The 17,718-nt window shown below is 45.4% G+C and overlaps 1 protein-coding gene across 2 annotated transcripts in view; it reads right to left on the reverse strand.

Annotated features, from left to right (window-relative positions):
* Window positions 1–573: 573 nt before the first annotated feature.
* The window catches only part of PRCC (proline rich mitotic checkpoint control factor), a 157,340-nt gene continuing 140,195 nt past the window's right edge, over window positions 574–17,718 (reverse strand). For both annotated transcript variants that reach the window (XM_086945020.1, XM_086945021.1), the window contains exon 7: window positions 574–1,433. In XM_086945020.1, coding sequence (XP_086801146.1) covers window positions 1,347–1,433 — 87 coding nt within the window. In that variant the 3' untranslated portion in view covers window positions 574–1,346. The remainder of the gene's footprint in view (window positions 1,434–17,718) is intronic.

Genomic DNA, 17,718 nt, shown 5'->3' on the forward strand with positions numbered 1-17,718 from the left:
AGTACTGCTCACGAAAAATGTCTGTATCCAGTCTGACTGGGAAATATTCTACGGTAAGGAATCTGTGGCTAGAAGTCTATCAGATACAGGGTTTTTGACCTTCACTCAGGAAATCACAAGATGAAAAGGTCACATTACTTCAATCACCAGTTTATTTTAAATAAAAATAATTCCAAGCACCGAGAAAGTCCAGATGATGAAACAGGTCTTGACTGTTAAATGTTAAGTTACTTTATCCTAATTGGAATTCCCATGACCCGTGATTTATCAGAGGGAAAACCAAGTATGATCCAATGTCAATTTCATTGGGATGACTTCCTGCTCTCTCTCCTTGCCTCGTCTGCTTTCCTCCACACCTTTCCGTAGCCACTGAATTCCAAAATGGAGAAGCAGACGTTCATCTATGGATTTGAGACTTCGCAAAGGATAAAAGTATGGGGTTTCCATTTTTTGTGCTGGTTTAAAATGTCAGAGAATTTCTTTCTTTGTGATGCGTCGATTTGTGTTATCATGGTTGTTCCGCTCTTTCCTGCTCATACCAATAAAAAATATATTTAAACATTTGACACAGACTGGTAATTTTATCTTTTTATTGCGACTTTTGTCTGAATGGACAATAAAAGCCTTTTAGAAAAACAGGCTGCTTTCCTTTGATGATCAGGATTAAAGCCACAAAGTACAGAAGCAGTCATTGGGAGTGGATTCAAGCGTTAAAAAAAACGCAATCCAAATAGCTGTATTACTCCCGTCTAAAAGAAGAAGTCGTTTTTTTTAATTTTAATTAAAAAAAAGAAATGTTTTGATGGTAGGATAAAGGGATGGCAAAAAGAATTAATGAAAAAATAGCACCTGCTAACACAATGTTAAAGGAACGATGGGATGCAGCACTCTGTTGTTTCATCAACACAGTTAAAGGCTAAACTTAAAAAATGGGCATCTAAAACAAAGCATAATAGAATAGTGGTAGTCTATTGTAAGGGTGGAGGGAGTTGTGGTGTCAAGCAATCACTGTACTCATCTTTGATGCTTTTAGACAGGTTCCGTATCAAACTGATCCTGGAATTCGAATATATAAATCCAAGTTTCAATTTTATGTACAAAAAGGTTTTCACAGTGCCAAATAATTTTCAATATCAATGTCTTGCAACATGGTTTGACCAGAAGATGAAAGAATCCGTTTCTTTTAAGCAGTTTTTGGAGAAAACGATTATCCCAGCACACATCACACATCTAAGGAAAACGTTTGCACGTAGGCATCTGGAAACTCGCAGCTGGAACAGTCAAGTCCATTGGGCATGCCTGGGTTAGGTCATCTACACCAATTCCAACCTCAAGAAAGGTAGAGGCTAAAATCCATACTTGGCTTGAGTCTGGCGCCTGCTAAGTTTGTTGTCCGCCCAAGCATTTTTCAGCTCCAATTCTCGCTCCTTAGCCTAAAACAAGACAAAAGAAAGGCCAGAATGTACATGTTTTTTAAAGTTCTGCACTCAATTGAAACTAGTTAATTAAAACACATACACCAACGAGTACTTGTTTTCATTCAAAGTTAACACGTTTCTAGTATAATGGGGAAGGAGCTCAAAAGTCATCAGGTTATAGAAGTAAATTCCTAGATTTCTCATGCATGGGTTATAAACCTAATGTGTCAAAATACATGAGGTGTTTGCTTTTGGTTTTATATACTTACTGTATATTCTCTGCTACGCACACAGTGTGCCAAGTCTGGGTAAACCAACTACTATTGCCCTATGGATACACCTGTCCTCTCTCTTCTCACCTCTTTCTTCTCTTCTCCTCTATCTTTTCTCTTCTCTACCTCTCTTTTTCTCTCTCCCTTTTCTTATCTTCTTCCCTTGATTTGCTTTTTGATTATTGTGAGTGTCATGATACCAAGAATTCGTTCATTTGTACCTTTAAAGATTTATTGTATTGTCTTTATTTTTATCCTTATTCTTCAATAAAAAAGATTTGAAATAAAAAAAATAAAAAAAATAAAAAATACATGAATAATGTATAATGTGACAAAGGAATGCAGCATCTACTATAAACGATACATTCATATTCTGTCAAAGACAAGCTAGCGACGGTGCAGAAAATACAGAGCAAGCAAGACAAATACATTAAAAAAGATCGTTTTACAAACATTGACCTATTTGATGGGCTACTAAAGTGATTTGGTTGCAATCCTTCTGGCACACAATGTTTAGGCTGGCCTTCAACATCCTTGTAAAATTATTTAGTTTGTTTTAATTATAACTGTTTAGAAAACAAGAACAAATCCATGTCCAAATGTAGTTCCCTGCATCCAAGGTATCAAAATGAAATTTTGGGCTGGAGTCGATAAATAGGCAAGCTCTTGGGAGAGTGAGACCAAATTCTAGCAGCACCAGGTAACTGATAACTAGTAGTATGGCCAAAAAATAAGAAGCAATTGTAAAGCCAAGCAAAGAAGTAAGGCATTAATCTACCATTCCTTCTTCATAGAAGACTATGCACTTGACTGCAAGGAGAGAACAAATAAGTTATCTTTTTGAACTTATGGAGTTAGGGCCTCGTGTACATAATTTTGCGATTGCAAACTCAGCAATGTACAAGATCTCAGGGCTTGCAACCACAAAAATACTTTTTTTTTTTAAAACAAAACCATTTTTGTTAGAAAGAAAAAAAAATGTTGACGTGCGGAAGGGGTTTGGCAGCTCATTACGAAATGGAGAGGGCATCCAATTTATCAATACGTTGTGACTGTAAATGTGTTTGAAATCTGATCAGTTACTGCATCCTGAATTGAGGTGGAAAATGATCTACAATGGGAAAGCTCCTACTTTCAGAATCATGCCGGATGACCTGAAAAAAAGCATACAGTCCAGAGGAGCAGGGCATGCTTCCACAGATGTTTTCCTTCTGTGTCACAAATTTGTTTTGAAGCAGCACTTGTTTCTTAAGGAACATGGACAATTTTTTTTTAAAACATGCACTGGCAAAGCCAATAGGTCTCGGCAATGCCTGCGCTATTAGAATTGTCAATGTGAGTGTCTTTTAGATTGTTTCCTGTAGTAGCCTGTAGGGTTGCAATGGAAGCTTTGATGTGCAGGCAGCTGACAAAAGTGCAGATCGCTATTACTGAATGTAGCGGCCATCTCTGAATGGCTGGATTTTCCATTTATCACAAGAACGACGTAGTTACAACCAAAGACACTAGCCAGCTTAAATTCAGTCTCAAGGAAAAAAAGAGTTAGGTAATCATCATATATCATAGCGGAGAGATATACTCCAATGAACAGCGTCTAGCAGTGGGACGAGTGGGAGGTGGAAAGAGGCACTTGTCCATACTGCATCCACTGCAGGGGGCCTATTAAAGTGACCCACATCAGGGAATTAGGGAGAACTGATGCTGTCACGAAATGCAAAACCTCGAGTTAGAAATAGTTGTTTCACAAGAACACTGTTGTGGGGTAGCCACCAAGCCATGTAAGGACCAACTTTTCAAACTGGCAGGGAGAGAACCACACCAGTACTTGCAGGGGCAGATTGGCACTGCGGGCACGGGTAAAGGGCCGGTATCACTGTGCACTCTGTGGGCCATTTTTTTCCCCTTTCCCAGTCCACAGAGTACTGACAGGGAGAGGAAAGCAGCCTTGCTGTGAGGCGTTCAGCGATCCTAAGCTGTGGCCTCTCCTTGACCCCTGCCCTGCCAAGCAATCACGCTGATGGTGGGCTAGGGAGGGGTGATTGTGTGCAAGAATCGGCCTCCTAAGGGGGCAGGTGTTGCTCAGGCCATGGAGCCATCTTTACCTCTGCCCCCCTGGGGCCGACGTAACACCTCATTCAGGGCATAGTGGGCGAGGAAGAATGGGTCTCACTGTGGGGGCCAGGTGATGTTGGGAACTTGCACCATCTTCACCTTAGCGCCTCCCCTTCCCATGGATGGCCCAGCAGCTGTGTTTGTTGCTCTATCCCATCTCCTGCCAGGCCATTACCCTGAGGCAGTGAATTTCTGGGGAGGGCTGAGTAATTTACAAGTATCTGGGGCCTCACTGTTCAAGTTCCAGTTCAAAAGGTACTTTATTCGGTTAAAAGACAATAACCATAAAAGCAACAGCATAAAATTACACAATTACACAGGGAAATTATTTAGAAAAAGTGACAGTTCTAATGTATTTCATTAACACCAAATGTTTTCCGTAATTTAAAAACATATTTAAAAAAGTTTAAAACTACAGTAACAGTTAAAACAGTGTCCATTCTCTGAAATTCTAAAAAGGCTGGTCGACATCTGTTTAATTCATTTCTTTGAGGAATGGGATGATGAGTTTCCTACGTGATAAAATATAAAATTTACAAAAAACTGAATATGAATGTCAGATTGGGACGAGGAATCATCACACGGGCAGGTAGGCACATTTCACAACCATGAATTCATTACTGGGAAGGACAAGAGTCTAAAAACAATATTTAATCTAAAACGGGACAAGAGAAATCGATCATAATTAGACATCGGCAGGGTTAAATATGGCTGTACCTTATCACCAGTTAAAACAAGAGATGCGAGGTAACGGTCTTTTTACTCATTTCCTATCGCCTTCTCTTTTCCTCGAGGTATTCCATACACAGTTTTTTCAGCACTTTTCTGGGTATATTGCACAAAGAAAGTGGGTCATCATAGTATTGTTGACAGCCAATATCAATAAGGAAACGTTTAACGTAAACTAGCCATTCAAATCTGCCCACATTGTCCAGTTTTAATACATCCTGCAGCATAGCCCGATTCATGACACACTCATTTATTGTCCATACCCTATGCCTCACTGTTTTTCAGGTGCTCCTGCACTGGAGGGCTGAGGAATAATTTTCTAATAGAAAGGGGCCTCGCTCCTTTTCAGGTGCTCCTGCGCTGAAGGGCTGGGGAACCATTTTGTAATAGAAAGAGGCCTCACTGTTTTTCAGGTGCTCCTGCGCTGAAGGGCTGGGGAACCATTTTGTAATAGAAAGGGGCCTCGCTGTTTTTAGATGCTCCTGCGCTGGAGGGCAGGGGAATAATTTTGTAATAGAAAGGGGCCTCGCTGTTTTCAGATGCTCCTGCGCTGGAGGGCAGGGGAATAATTTTGTAATAGAAAGGGGCCTCGCTGTTTTCAGATGCCCCTGCGCTGGAGGGCAGGGGAATAATTTTGTAATAGAAAGGGGCCTCGCTGTTTTCAGATGCTCCTGTGCTTGAGGGCTGGGGAATAATTTTGTAATAGAAAGGGGCCTCGCTGTTTTCAGATGCCCCTGCGCTGGAGGGCAGGGGAATAATTTTGTAATAGAAAGGGGCCTCGCTGTTTTCAGATGCTCCTGTGCTTGAGGGCTGGGGAATAATTTTGTAATAGAAAGGGGCCTCGTTGTTTTTCAGGTGCTCCTGCGCTGGAAGGCTGGGGAATAATTTTGTAATAGAAAGGGGCCTGGCTGTTACCAGATGCTCCTGCGCTGGATGGCTGGGGAATAATTTTGTAATAGAAAGGGGCCTCGCTGTTTTTCAGGTGCTCCTGCACAGTAGGGCTGGGGAATACATTTTAATAGAAAGTGGCCTCGCTGCTTTTCAGGTGCTCCTGCGCTGGAGAGCTGGGGAATAATTTTTTAATAGACCAAGGGCCTCACTGTTTTCAGATGCTCCTGCGTTGGAGGGCTGGGGAATAATTTTTTAATAGACCAAGGGCCTCACTGTTTTCAGATGCTCCTGCGTTGGAGGGCTGGGGAATAATTTTGTAATAGAAAGGGGCCTCGCTGCTTTTCAGGTGTTCCTGCGCTTAGGGCTGAGGAATTATTTTTTAATAGAAAGGGGCCTCGCTGTTTTTCAGTTCCTCAGCTTGTAGGACATTGTCACCTTGGCCCTGTGTCCTTCCCAAGAACAATATCTCCCACTTACATTCCTTATGTATTTCATGAAAAGCGCGCCTGCGAATGTGGGCAACGCCCCATGAATGTGGGCCACGCCCTGGGAATGTGAGCCACGCCCCGTGAATGTGGGCCACACCCTGCGAGTGTGGGACACTTTTTTGTCAGTGCCGGGCCAAACTGTGATCCCAATCAAACCCTGAGTACTTGCAGCGGCCTTTTGCAAGCACATGCTTTGTTAGAAGAAAAGAAAAATTAGTAGGTGCCCACAATAAACCTGTAACTCATATCTCTGTATTTTTAAAGTGTAATAAGATCACACAACTGGTTGAGAGCTGGAAGTAGGGGGGGCGACTGAAAGAAGTCCCATACAGTCATAGGGTCTCAACACCTAAAGAATCAAGTAATGCCTAGTGAATCAGAAGCAACCTGTTCCGCTCACAAAGGTCTTGCAGCAAGTAGCAATCCTTTCCATGAAGCAATTTGTGGGTCTAATAAAAAAAACAAGCATTGGAGATGCAATAGGTCTCGCATTAGGAAAGTTTGAGCTATTGGTATTGTAAATGACCCTTTTTTTTATTTATGTGTTGGTTTTGAAAGTAGCAAAATTAATAGCTTTGTCAGTTACAATGTCAATAGTTTTAACTTTTGCAAATGTGACACCTATAGCATTTGTAATGCAATGTGTGTTGTATTTACGTGACTTAGATGTATTGATATTACAAATAACAATGGCTTTTAATTTTGTAAATAATTAATACTTAAATAAGTTATTGTAATTTATAATGGCAATAGCTTAAACGTTTGTAAATAACTTTTGTGAAGATTATGTTCAGTGTATTTTATTGTGACGACAATCCAAGAACATTGCATTTGCACCTACACACACATAGCCACACACATGTAGATGTGGTGGTGGTGTATCTGGGGGATATGGTGGTGGGGGATATGGTGGTGGTGGATGTGGTGGTGGATGTGGTGGTGGATGTGGTGGTGATGGTGGTGGATGTGGGGGTGGATGTGGTGGTGAATGTGGGGGTGGTGGTGGATGTGGTGGTGGATGTGGTGGTGGATGTGGTGGTGGTGGTGGTGGTGGTGGTGGATGTGGTGGTGGTGGTGGTGGTGGTGGAGGTGGTGGAGGTGGTGGAGGTGGTGGTGGTGGTGGATGTGGTGGTGGTGGTGGAGGTGGTCGATGTGGTGTTGATGTGGTGGATGTGGTGGTGGTGGATGTGGTGGTTGTGGATGTGGTGAAAGTGGTGGTGGAAGTGATGGTGGTGGGTGTGGTGGATGCGGTGGTGGATGCGGTGGTGGATGTGGTGGTGGTGGATGAGGTGGTGGATGAGGTGGTGGTGGATGCGGTGATGGATGTGGTGGTGGATGTGGTGGTGGTGGATGTGGTGGTGGTGGTGGATGTGGTGGTGGTGGTGGATGTGGTGGTGGTGGTGGTGGATGTGGTGGTGGTGGTGGATGTGGTGGTGGATGCGGTGCTGGTGGATGCGGTGGAAGTGGTGTATGTGGTGGTGGATGTGGTGGTGGATGTCATGGTGGATGTGAAGGTGATGGATGTGATGGTGGATGTGGTGGTGGATGTGATGGTGGATGTGGTGGTGATGGTGGATGTGGTGGTGGATGTGGTGGTGGATGTGGTGGTGTTGTGGTGGATGTGGTGGTGGTGGATGTGGTGGTGTTGTGGTGGATGTGGTGGTGGTGGATGTGGTGGTTGTGGATGTGGTGGTTGTGGTGGATGCGTTGGTGGATGAGGTGGTGGATGAGGTGGTGGATGAGGTGGTGGATGTGGTGGTGGATGCGGTGGTGGTGAATGCGGTGGTGGATGTGGTGGTGGTGGATTTGGTGGTGGTGGATGCAGTGGAAGTGGTGGATGTGGTGGTGGATGCAGTGGATGTGGTGGTGGTGGTGGATGTGGTGGATGTGGTGGTGAAGTGGTGGTGGTGGATGTGGTGGTGGATGTGGCGGTGGATGTGATGGTGGATGTGGTGGTGGATGTGATGGTGGTGGTGGATTTGATGGTGGATGTGGTGGTGATGGTGGATGTGGTGGTGGATGTGGTGGTGGTGGATGTGGTGGTGGTGGATGTGGTGGTGGTGGATGCGGCGGTGGTGGATGCGGTGGTGGTGGTAGTGGTGGATGGGGTGGGGGTTGTAGTGGATGTGGTGGTGGGTGTGGTGGTGGTGGTGGGTGTGGTGGGTGTGGTGGTGGTGGTGGGTGTGGTGGTGGTGGTGGGTGTGGTGGTGGTGGTGGTGGGTGTGGTGGTGGTGGATGCGGTGGTGGTGGATGCGGTGGTGGTGGATGTGTGGGTGGTGGATGTGTTGGTGGTGGATGTGGTGGTGGCTGTGGCGGTGGATGTGATGGTGGATGTGGAGGTGATGGTGGATGTGTTGGTGGATGTGGTGGTGGTGGTGGTGGTGGATGTGATGGTGGATGTGGTGTTGATGGTGGATGTGGTGGTGGATGCAGTGCTGGTGGATGCGGTGGTGGTGGTAGTGGTGGATGGGGTGGTGGTTGTAGTGGATGTGGTGGTGGATGTAGTGGTGGTGGGTGTGGTGGTGGATGCGGTGGTGGTGGATGCGGTGGTGGTGGATGCGGTGGTGGTGGATGCGGTGGTGGTGGATGCGTTGGTGGATGAGGTGGTGGATGAGGTGGTGGATGTGGTGGTGGATGTGACGGTGGATGTGGTGGTGGATGTGGTGGTGGATGTGGTAGTGGTGGATGCAGTGGTGGATGTGGTGGTGGTGGAAGTGGTGGATGTGGTGGTGGATGTGGTGGTGGTGGTGGATGTGGTGGTGGATGAGGTGGTGAAGTGGTGGTGGATGTGGTGGTGGATGTGGCGGTGGATGTGATGGTGGATGTGGTGTTGGATTTGATGGTGGATGTGGTGTTGGATTTGATGGTGGATGTGATGGTGGATGTGGTGGTGATGGTGGATGTGGTGGTGGATGTGGTGGTGGATGCGGTGGATGTGGTGGTGGTGGAGTGGTGGATGCGGCGGCGGTGGTGGTGGATGCGGTGGTGGTGGTGGTGGATGCGGTGGTGGTGGTAGTGGTGGATGGGGTGGTGGTTGTAGTGGATGTGGTGGTGGATGTAGTGGTGGTGGGTGTGGTGGTGGTGGTGGTGGGTGTGGTGGTGGTGGTGTATGCGGTGGTGGTGGTGTATGCGGTGGTGGTGGATGTGGTGGTGGTGGATGTGGTGTTGATGGTGGATGTGGCGGTGGATGCGGTGGTGGTGGATGCGGTGGATGTGGTGATGGTGGATGCGGTGGTGGTGGTGGATGCGGTGGTGGTGGTGGATGCGGTGGTGGTGGTGTTGGATGCGGTGGTGGTGGATGTGGTGGTGGATGTGGCTGTGGATGTCATGGTGGATGTGGAGGTGATGGTGGATGTGGTGGTGGATGTGGTGGTGGATGTGGTGGTGGATGTGGTGGTGGATGTGGTGGTGGATGTGGTGGTGGGTGTGGTGGTGGATGCGGTGGTGGTGGATGTGGTGGTGGTGGATGTGGTGGTGGTGGATGTGGTGGTGGTGGATGTGGTGGTGGATGTCATGGTGGATGTGGAGGTGATGGTGGATGTGTTGGTGGATGTGGTGGTGGATGTGGTGGTGGTGGTGGTGGATGTGGTGTTGATGGTGGATGTGGTGGTGCCTGCCGTGGTGGTGGATGCGGTGGATGTGGTGATGGTGGATGTGGTGGTGGATGTCATGGTGGATGTGGAGGTGATGGTGGATGTGTTGGTGGATGTGGATGTGGTGGTGGATGTGGTGTTGATGGTGGATGTGGTGGTGGATGCGGTGGTGGTGGATGCAGTGGATGTGGTGATGGTGGATGCGGTGGTGGATGCGGTGGTGGTGGTGGTGGATGCGGTGGTGGTGGTGGTGGATGCGGTGGTGGTGGATGTGGTGGTGGCTGTGGATGTCATGGTGGATGTGGATGTGATGGTGGATGTGGATGTGGTGGTGGATGTGGTGGTGGATGTGGTGGTGGATGCGGTGGTGGTGGATGTGGTGGTGGTGGATGTGGTGGTGGTGGATGTGGTGGTGGTGGATGTGGTGGTGGATGTCATGGTGGATGTGGAGGTGATGGTGGATGTGTTGGTGGATGTGGTGGTGGATGTGGTGGTGGTGGTGGTGGATGTGGTGTTGATGGTGGATGTGGTGGTGGATGCCGTAGTGGTGGATGTGGTGATGGTGGATGCGGTGGTGGTGGTGGATGCGGTGGTGGTGGTGGATGCAGTGGTGGTGGATGTGGTGGTGGTGGATGTGGCTGTGGATGTCATGGTGGATGTGGAGGTGATGGTGGATGTGATGGTGGATGTGGTGGTGGATGTGGGGGTGGATGTGGGGGTGGATGTGGTGGTGATGGTGGATGCGGTGGTGGTGGATGCGGTGGATGTGGTGATGGTGGATGCGGTGGTGGTGGTGGATGTGGCGTTCCAACCCGTCACACAGCTAGTACTTGTGGTTTAGAACAACAGACATATGAACTTCGATTATTTCAAAAGCCAATTTCCAACATGAAAATATTACCTTGTCTGACACCGACTCTTCTCACTGTGGTAAGTGTAATGCTGATAGTTAAGCAGCGCGCAGGCTCCTGTGATTATTGTAGAGCATGTTTGGCACACCTTATCAATAAAATACACTGAGAGTGTCGTGGCTGACCAACTGCCCGACACAACAGTAAGGGCACATAGTTAACTGAATATCCTAAAGTGAATATGATTATCATCAGCGTAAATATGTTAGCCCAGATTGAAGCTATTGATCATGTTTAAGACTGGTATAATGTAGGCATTTAAGAGAGTGGGGTTACATCATGGTGCCCGCGGAGGCAGCACACACAGCCTGGTGACACGAGAGACAAGGAGAAACACGGCCGTCAAAGTGAAAGTACGGCCGGCGGAGGGCATTGCTGTGGGGAGGGGGGATGAGAAATGCGACACGGCGGGCAGGACAGGGGGCGGAGCGGGGAGAGCGGCATGAGGGTGTGAAGCAGCAGGATTTAGGGTCAAATGTCATATCATATCAGTCTAATGATGTCAGTGAGGTCAAAGGGTGTGTGGTGTGACTTCTGCTACCCCTGGAATTTTGGCAAATGTGTGTGTGTGTTAATGTGTTTCATACTGTCACAAATGACATCATGACGCCATCAATTCAATCACTGGTGGAATCACATATCACATCACTATGGACGGCATACGGATATGTGTAAACATACAAACACGAAATATGCAATCAGCAAAATGAAACAAATAGTAAATATACATAATAGTGCAGTAAAATTACAAGAAAATCACAGAAGAGAGATGGAAAGAGATGTTTCTTTACAAGGACAGGGAAACAAGAAAAAGCCGAGTTTAAATAAACGGGTACTTAATATAAATATATTTCTGGCTATGAACACACAGCGGGGGTGTGATGGGCCTTTAAATTTGAGTTTCTTGCTAAGTAGATTTTATATTGCGTTTCATACGCTGGAAATTTCAGCCTTCAAATGTTGATTGCAGAGTCACCCGAATCTCCCACGGGACGAGTTGTTTTTCTGGTCTTAATTGCGCGACGAGTAAAGGTGTCCCCTTGGGGCGCTCTGAGCTGGGGCGCCAAGCCTTAGAAAGGTTATGGCGTGCAACGGCTCCAAAAGTTGGTTTCACTGCCAAATTGGAATTTAGATGGCAGAAGAGCGTATTAGGTAGGCCCGTTGAAATTGGCTAAAATTATTGCCGAAAAGTTAAAACAAATCCAAAATTCCAAAATAATCTAGAGGGTGTTTTATTACAGCAACATTATTGGACCCTGGAGAGCTGTGTTATTCGTGCTTCATCGTGTGAGTCGTTAATTCAGAGATGATAAAAAAAGCAGAAATGTTAATGCCAAATCGTAGCATAAATCGCACGTGGCACATATTTGGGGGGCCCGGGTGGTGGACCTGATCGGCGCTGTTATAGACTCTTTGATATAAATATTGTATTCTACTCTTATGTAGCGCAAACCACAAACAGCATCACATAGAATTATTCGAATGGTAAACAATATTATCTAATACATTATTATATGTTACGATGTCATGGAAATCAATATGAAGGGAGACGACGTAGTGGCATGACGATATTAAAGCGGTTAATAAAGTATCATCAAATTAAGTAACGCCTACATGCAATACAAAACCAGTAACTAAAGAATGTATCGTCCTGTAAATAGAAGAATTAACATTAAAAAAATGTACGAAATAAAAAACCCGAAATTTACAAAGGTGTAAACAGGGGCAATCAGCATAAAAACAGATTTAACATGTTATTATTAAATTATTGCAGGGTTACGTTTTGGGGCTTTATTGTAGCTTTTAATTTTCCTCCTGGAGCATATTAATGACTGTGAAAAGTCGTATATATTCAATTCTTCGTTTAAATGTACTCGTGGGTCTTTAGAGCACGCCTGGATTGGGGAGGGGGGATGAGAAATGCGACACGGCGGGCAGGACAGGGGGCGGAGCGGGGAGAGCGGCATGAGGGTGTGAAGCAGCAGGGGAGGAGTGCTGCTGGCGATTGACTGGCGATTTGATGATGTGCACGCGCATTTTAGGTCAATGCGCTTGCGCATTGACCTAAAAGCCCACGGGCACAGCATCAAATCGCCAGTCTAGGTAAAGCTTATTTAAGCCCCTATAGAGCTTCGCCAGCTATGCGCATGCGCACAGCAGGCGAGCCCTAAAAACGAGCTCCGCACATTAATTACAGTGACGACTAAAGAATGTATGCGCCAGGAGTTGGAGTTGAAAAATGACAAATGCACAGCCAAAAAAAGGCGTCTCTGAAACCAAAAACAGGATATCTTGGTTCCTGCCAAACAAGGCTGAATATGGCAGAGAAATCCCCGCTCCAGTCGGCAATGCAGAAACCACATGATACTTGGCGCCAGAACTTCACCTGTTATCACTTCCTCTGCTGATGCGCTCTCCTACACGCACATTCACTCCCACTTGTTTTAAGCCACAACATTTTGTAAAGGCATCTCTGCATTTTTACATCGCACCCCCTCGGTGTGACGCTTGTTTTACATCTAAAATGTGCCACTATTGCATGGATCGAAGTTAAATCTAAACCATAAATGGGAAGTTTCTTAATTGCATTGCAGACTGCAAAATATGATGTACACAAAGGCACCACACAAGGTAAGCAGGCTCACACAAATGATGCATAGCAATATATTTTGCAACATGCCGACTTTACAGGTTAAACTATGGAAGAGCATAAGAAAAGAAAAGATGAACTATAAGTTCTAACAGAGTAACCTTTCGGTATTGTAAAACACATCAAAAAAGTAAAAAGAGAGCACTTGCGAGCCCCAAAATGCGGCACTTATCTGTTCCCACCACAATAGGTTTTCTAAACTGGATGAATAGCCATCAACAGACTAGATAGGAGACGGCAGCACGCCCACTGTTGTCGCCTTTGGAGCCGGGGAACCAGGTTAAAAAAACTGTGATTCTGGGCAAATCACTTTATCTCCCCGGACTACCAAGAAATGAATGTATCCTTGTTTAATGTAACTGGTGATCATGTAAAACACTTCAATCCCTTTGGGTCGAGTTAGCACTATGAAAAAACTGCACACACAAAAAAATGGACTTGCTTTTCCAGTGAACCTTAGCGTTGATTCTGCCGCAGCCTACTATGGGGTCTAGACTCGAGGGTTATTGCCTGTGCATGGCCACCGAAAGCAGACATGTGATAGAAGTAAAACTAGACGACCAAAAGGTTTCATAGACAAATGTTATAATCACTTCTTATTTTATTGTTTAGGGAGGAAGATGTAATTCATGTATATTTGTTCTTAATGTTTCTTATGTTTTATTTGGAATGCTCCTGTTCCCTCCCACCTTCTTGGCATTGGCATCTCCCTTTCGTCTTAGGAAGGCTTCCTTAGAATGTTCATTGTGTGGCAGTTGCTGCATTCTTGGTGGAGAGGAGCCCGGTAATAAAGAGTTGCAATTTACCTTGCTTACGATTCATCTTTGTATCAACAAACTAGTCAGAAGTCTTCCCTAAAAACACTGTCTCGAGCACTATCAGCAATCTGCACTGGCTTCCGATGGCTCGGGAGAGGGGGGGGGGGGCGAGAGGGGTAGGGCCTTCTCGCTGGCTGCAGTAAAACTCTGGAACTCCCTTCCTCTTTCAATCACGGCTCTGGAAACCCAGTTTCTGTTCCGTAAGGCCTTGAAGACCTGGCGCTTCACTATTTCAAATCTGTAAGCCTTATATTTATGTGCACCTCTGTACCCTGACCAGGGCAATCCCCCGGTGCGCCGCACGGTTTTGTGTTACAGGGCCGTTTTTGCAGCATAGCTGCAAAATCGTCCCTGTAACCAAATCGGCAGAAAACTGGGGGGGGGGGGGGGGGGGGGGGGGGGTTTGGAGTGCTCTGCCAAGCACTTTGCCAGGGCCGGTTTTGGTTACCAGTCCGGCCCTGATCCTGACCCCTTTCCGCAGCGCCTTCACGCACCTGGGCTAAGTTTGTGCTTTACAAAGCTTATATTCATTCATTCATTCAAGTCAGTTCCGGACGCTCCAGCATTCCGTAAGGTAATCATAACACATCACAGTGGATAGAACACTGCAATGAACAGCATCTAGCACTGGGAGCGAGTGGGAGGAGGAAAGAAGAAACATGAATGGAGGGTTAGTGGGAACGGAGCAAGTGAAAACATGAGCACTACTGTGGAGTGCTTAAAGACAAAACAATAGCTCCAAAAACCAGGAGAAGTGGAAGGAGACATTTACTTGGTTCATGCTCTATGGGAGGACCAAACACACAAAAAAGCATTACGAATGGTATCAAAGCAAATGAGAGCGATTCTGAAGCTTCCAGATAGCGCATGCGCTGTCTAGCCGCAACCTAAAAACTGTTCAATCTTGAGGAATCAATGTAGGGACTGACGTCTCCTGTCTTTAACAGCCTTCCATAACTATGTCCAGTCATTCGTAGTTGGTCATAAAACTCAACTACACAACTCATTTATATGCATGAATCAGGAGTGTTTGTGACCTGCTTCGGCTTTCCATTTTGCAATGGAACATTACAAGGGATGGTCGAGAAAGCTAGTGTGCAATTTGCACAAAGTACTTGGGAAATGCTCAGTGAAACATCACATCTTCGGTTTAAGGAAACAACTGCCTTTTAAGAATTTTGTTTTTGAAAACCAAAGAAATTTGAGCGAAAATGCAACAATAAAACACGGTTCATGGGTTGAATTGGATGTTTATGGCTTTTTAAAGAAAATAAACCGTTGGTTCGCTCCCTTTGTCATGTGGAGCTGAAGATGCAGATTCAGATGAACCTTTTACATGCAGGTGTCTGCAAGCGAGTCTGGAGGTCTGTGTTCACTTGCAGTAGAGAATATCTTTTCATGCTTCCGGTTTGTGGCCTAACCCAAGGGAGTATAGGAAAGGTATCATGTGGACTGCAACATGTCCATTACAATTCAATCCAGAAGCTTTATCAGAATTTTTTGTTTTTTTGTTTCAAAAAAGGTTTCATACTTCCTAAGTGCTGTGCTATTACTTTCCTGCAGATCTATGAATGACCTAATAAAATGTAATCTTCGACTCGAAATACACTATGGACGAAATCCAGTGAATGAGGGATATACAATCACAGTCTAAATCTAAATTTCTATCTGATGTACGGTTATGGCTAGGCCTCTCTCGCAGCTCAGATGCCTGAACAAGGGGAGAGTGCCATCTATCTTAAAAGCATTGTGGTGGTGTATGGCTCTGGTACCATTCGAAACCTTTCCATAAAGGATTCTCTACATTTTCATGTATAGCAGGCCCCTGCATTGCAGGAGGGCTGCCATTATTCGATACAAGGCCAATGAAGCTCTGCGAGATGTACGAGACTGAGGGGCCCCTCATCAATTTTGCAGGGGGCCACATCATTTTGTGTTTTATCACTGCCTTGTGTAGAAGACATGGGGTCATAAGCAGTGTCCCACGCATGGGAGATTTCCAAATCCCAGATCTTCTGATCTAACCTAGACATGTCCTGGCTAAGAATTGAACACAAATATTGCAAGCCGAGTTTTATAACAACAAATCCCTCAGTATCAGTGGCACCCTCAATGAGGTGCCTTGAAATTGAGCAGGTCCACAGGTGGCTGCCTGTATGATCAACTGGTCTTTGTTACTATCCATAAGCAGAAGGACAGGGATTGTGCTGCTTCTTTGTGTTACATCTTTATGTGTCACAGTGGTAAGGGGGTCCCCACATTTTTAAGGTATACTTGCCTCATCCCTTTGGACTTTCACTTAGGTGGTACTCCTGTAATGTGGGTTCAAGACCTCTACTCAGAAGGATCATCATAGCTTTCTGGCTTGCTCCTTTTCTCCCTGTACTTCAGTCCCAGTATGGCATCTCCTAACTAACTCAGTAACCAGTGCTAGTATGTAGCTTAGATAAAGCACAAACTAGGTTATTCTTTCGAGGAATTTCTATCACCAGATAATAGACACTTGTCAAAGACTCAATACAGTGATATAACAGGGGCGAAGTGACGCTACGATATAGCTGAAAAACTGAACCCACCTTCATGAAAAAGAGGGAAAAGCCATTTGCACTGCAATAGTGACTTAATTCAGAAAATCTCTCTAAACAGTTTTGTGATAAAAATTAGCTTTAAAGGCAGTTATGATTTTTATATATTACCACTCTTACTAAATGAGTGTCAATGTGCTTTACTTGTAAGACACAGAACATGAGACAGAGTTCTGAAATACGTTCAGGCATAGGAAAGAAATGGTTCAGGCTCCGTTTAGAAAAGAGAAGGTAAAAGCGGGGAGAGAAGCATAAAGAAGTTAGAAAATCTACCGTAAAGATGCTGATTTGTCCTTCATCTGCTCGTGGGGAAGGTGTAAAGCAATAAAATGCTACCGTCCGAGATGAACAACAGATATATATGTAGGTAATACGCACTTACATCTTCAAATCAGTGACCTGAAATGTAAGTTTTAGTGATGGAACTCGCAAGACTATTTTTTCATTGATTTTCCTTCATAAACTTGCAATTATCAACATTTCAAACTGTAATAGAACTGTCTAGTCTTTATTATGAGAAAAGCAAAGATAGAGTTACTTTGCACTCGCAGTATGCTGATAATGGGGAGACAACTGAACAAAAAAAGGAACTGTAATGTCTTCTTGTAACACACAAATCCATTTGTTCTGGCAGGGCCTTTTGAAGGCAAGGAGAGCTCCTCAGGTTGATTTGCTTATGTGCTCCATGGGTGTTTTCATTGACAGATTTGATTTGATCCAAACACCAGGTAATCTGTCAATTTTTAGACTCTCAGGACAATCTGTAGTGAATCTTAGTTGGTCTCGTGCAATGGGGAGCAATGCAGTCTTTTCTGGATTTAACAGCTAGAGACTATTTCTGAAAGTTTATTAGACAAGTTTTGCAAGTGGTAATACCGGTGACTGAAAACGTTTTCATCTATATTATCTTTCAGCAAACTGGTGGATGCACACAACAAATTTCTCCATAAATACTCAGCAGCTCCTTGTGTAAATGAAACAACATGGAGGTCAAACTAGAGCCCTGCAGAATTCCTCATGTGGCGGTCAGAGCAGTTATTTCCCATACCCGCGGTTCGCATTTTCTGAGATGCTCCGAACTGTGCCCTTGAAACCAATGCAAGTCCCAGGAATGCACAGCATTGTCATCAACATTGTCCTTTTAGATGTTGCTGTCATGTTATCAATGATGTCATAGACCACGCTGAGCGATGCAATATGAGCAGTGGTTAGCAGTGCATGGGAGCGCATGAGTTACAGTTACTTTAGGGC

The sequence above is a fragment of the Lissotriton vulgaris genome, chromosome 12 (genome assembly GCF_964263255.1).
Source record: "Lissotriton vulgaris chromosome 12, aLisVul1.2, whole genome shotgun sequence".
In the NCBI taxonomy this organism is placed as follows: Eukaryota; Metazoa; Chordata; class Amphibia; order Caudata; family Salamandridae; genus Lissotriton; species Lissotriton vulgaris.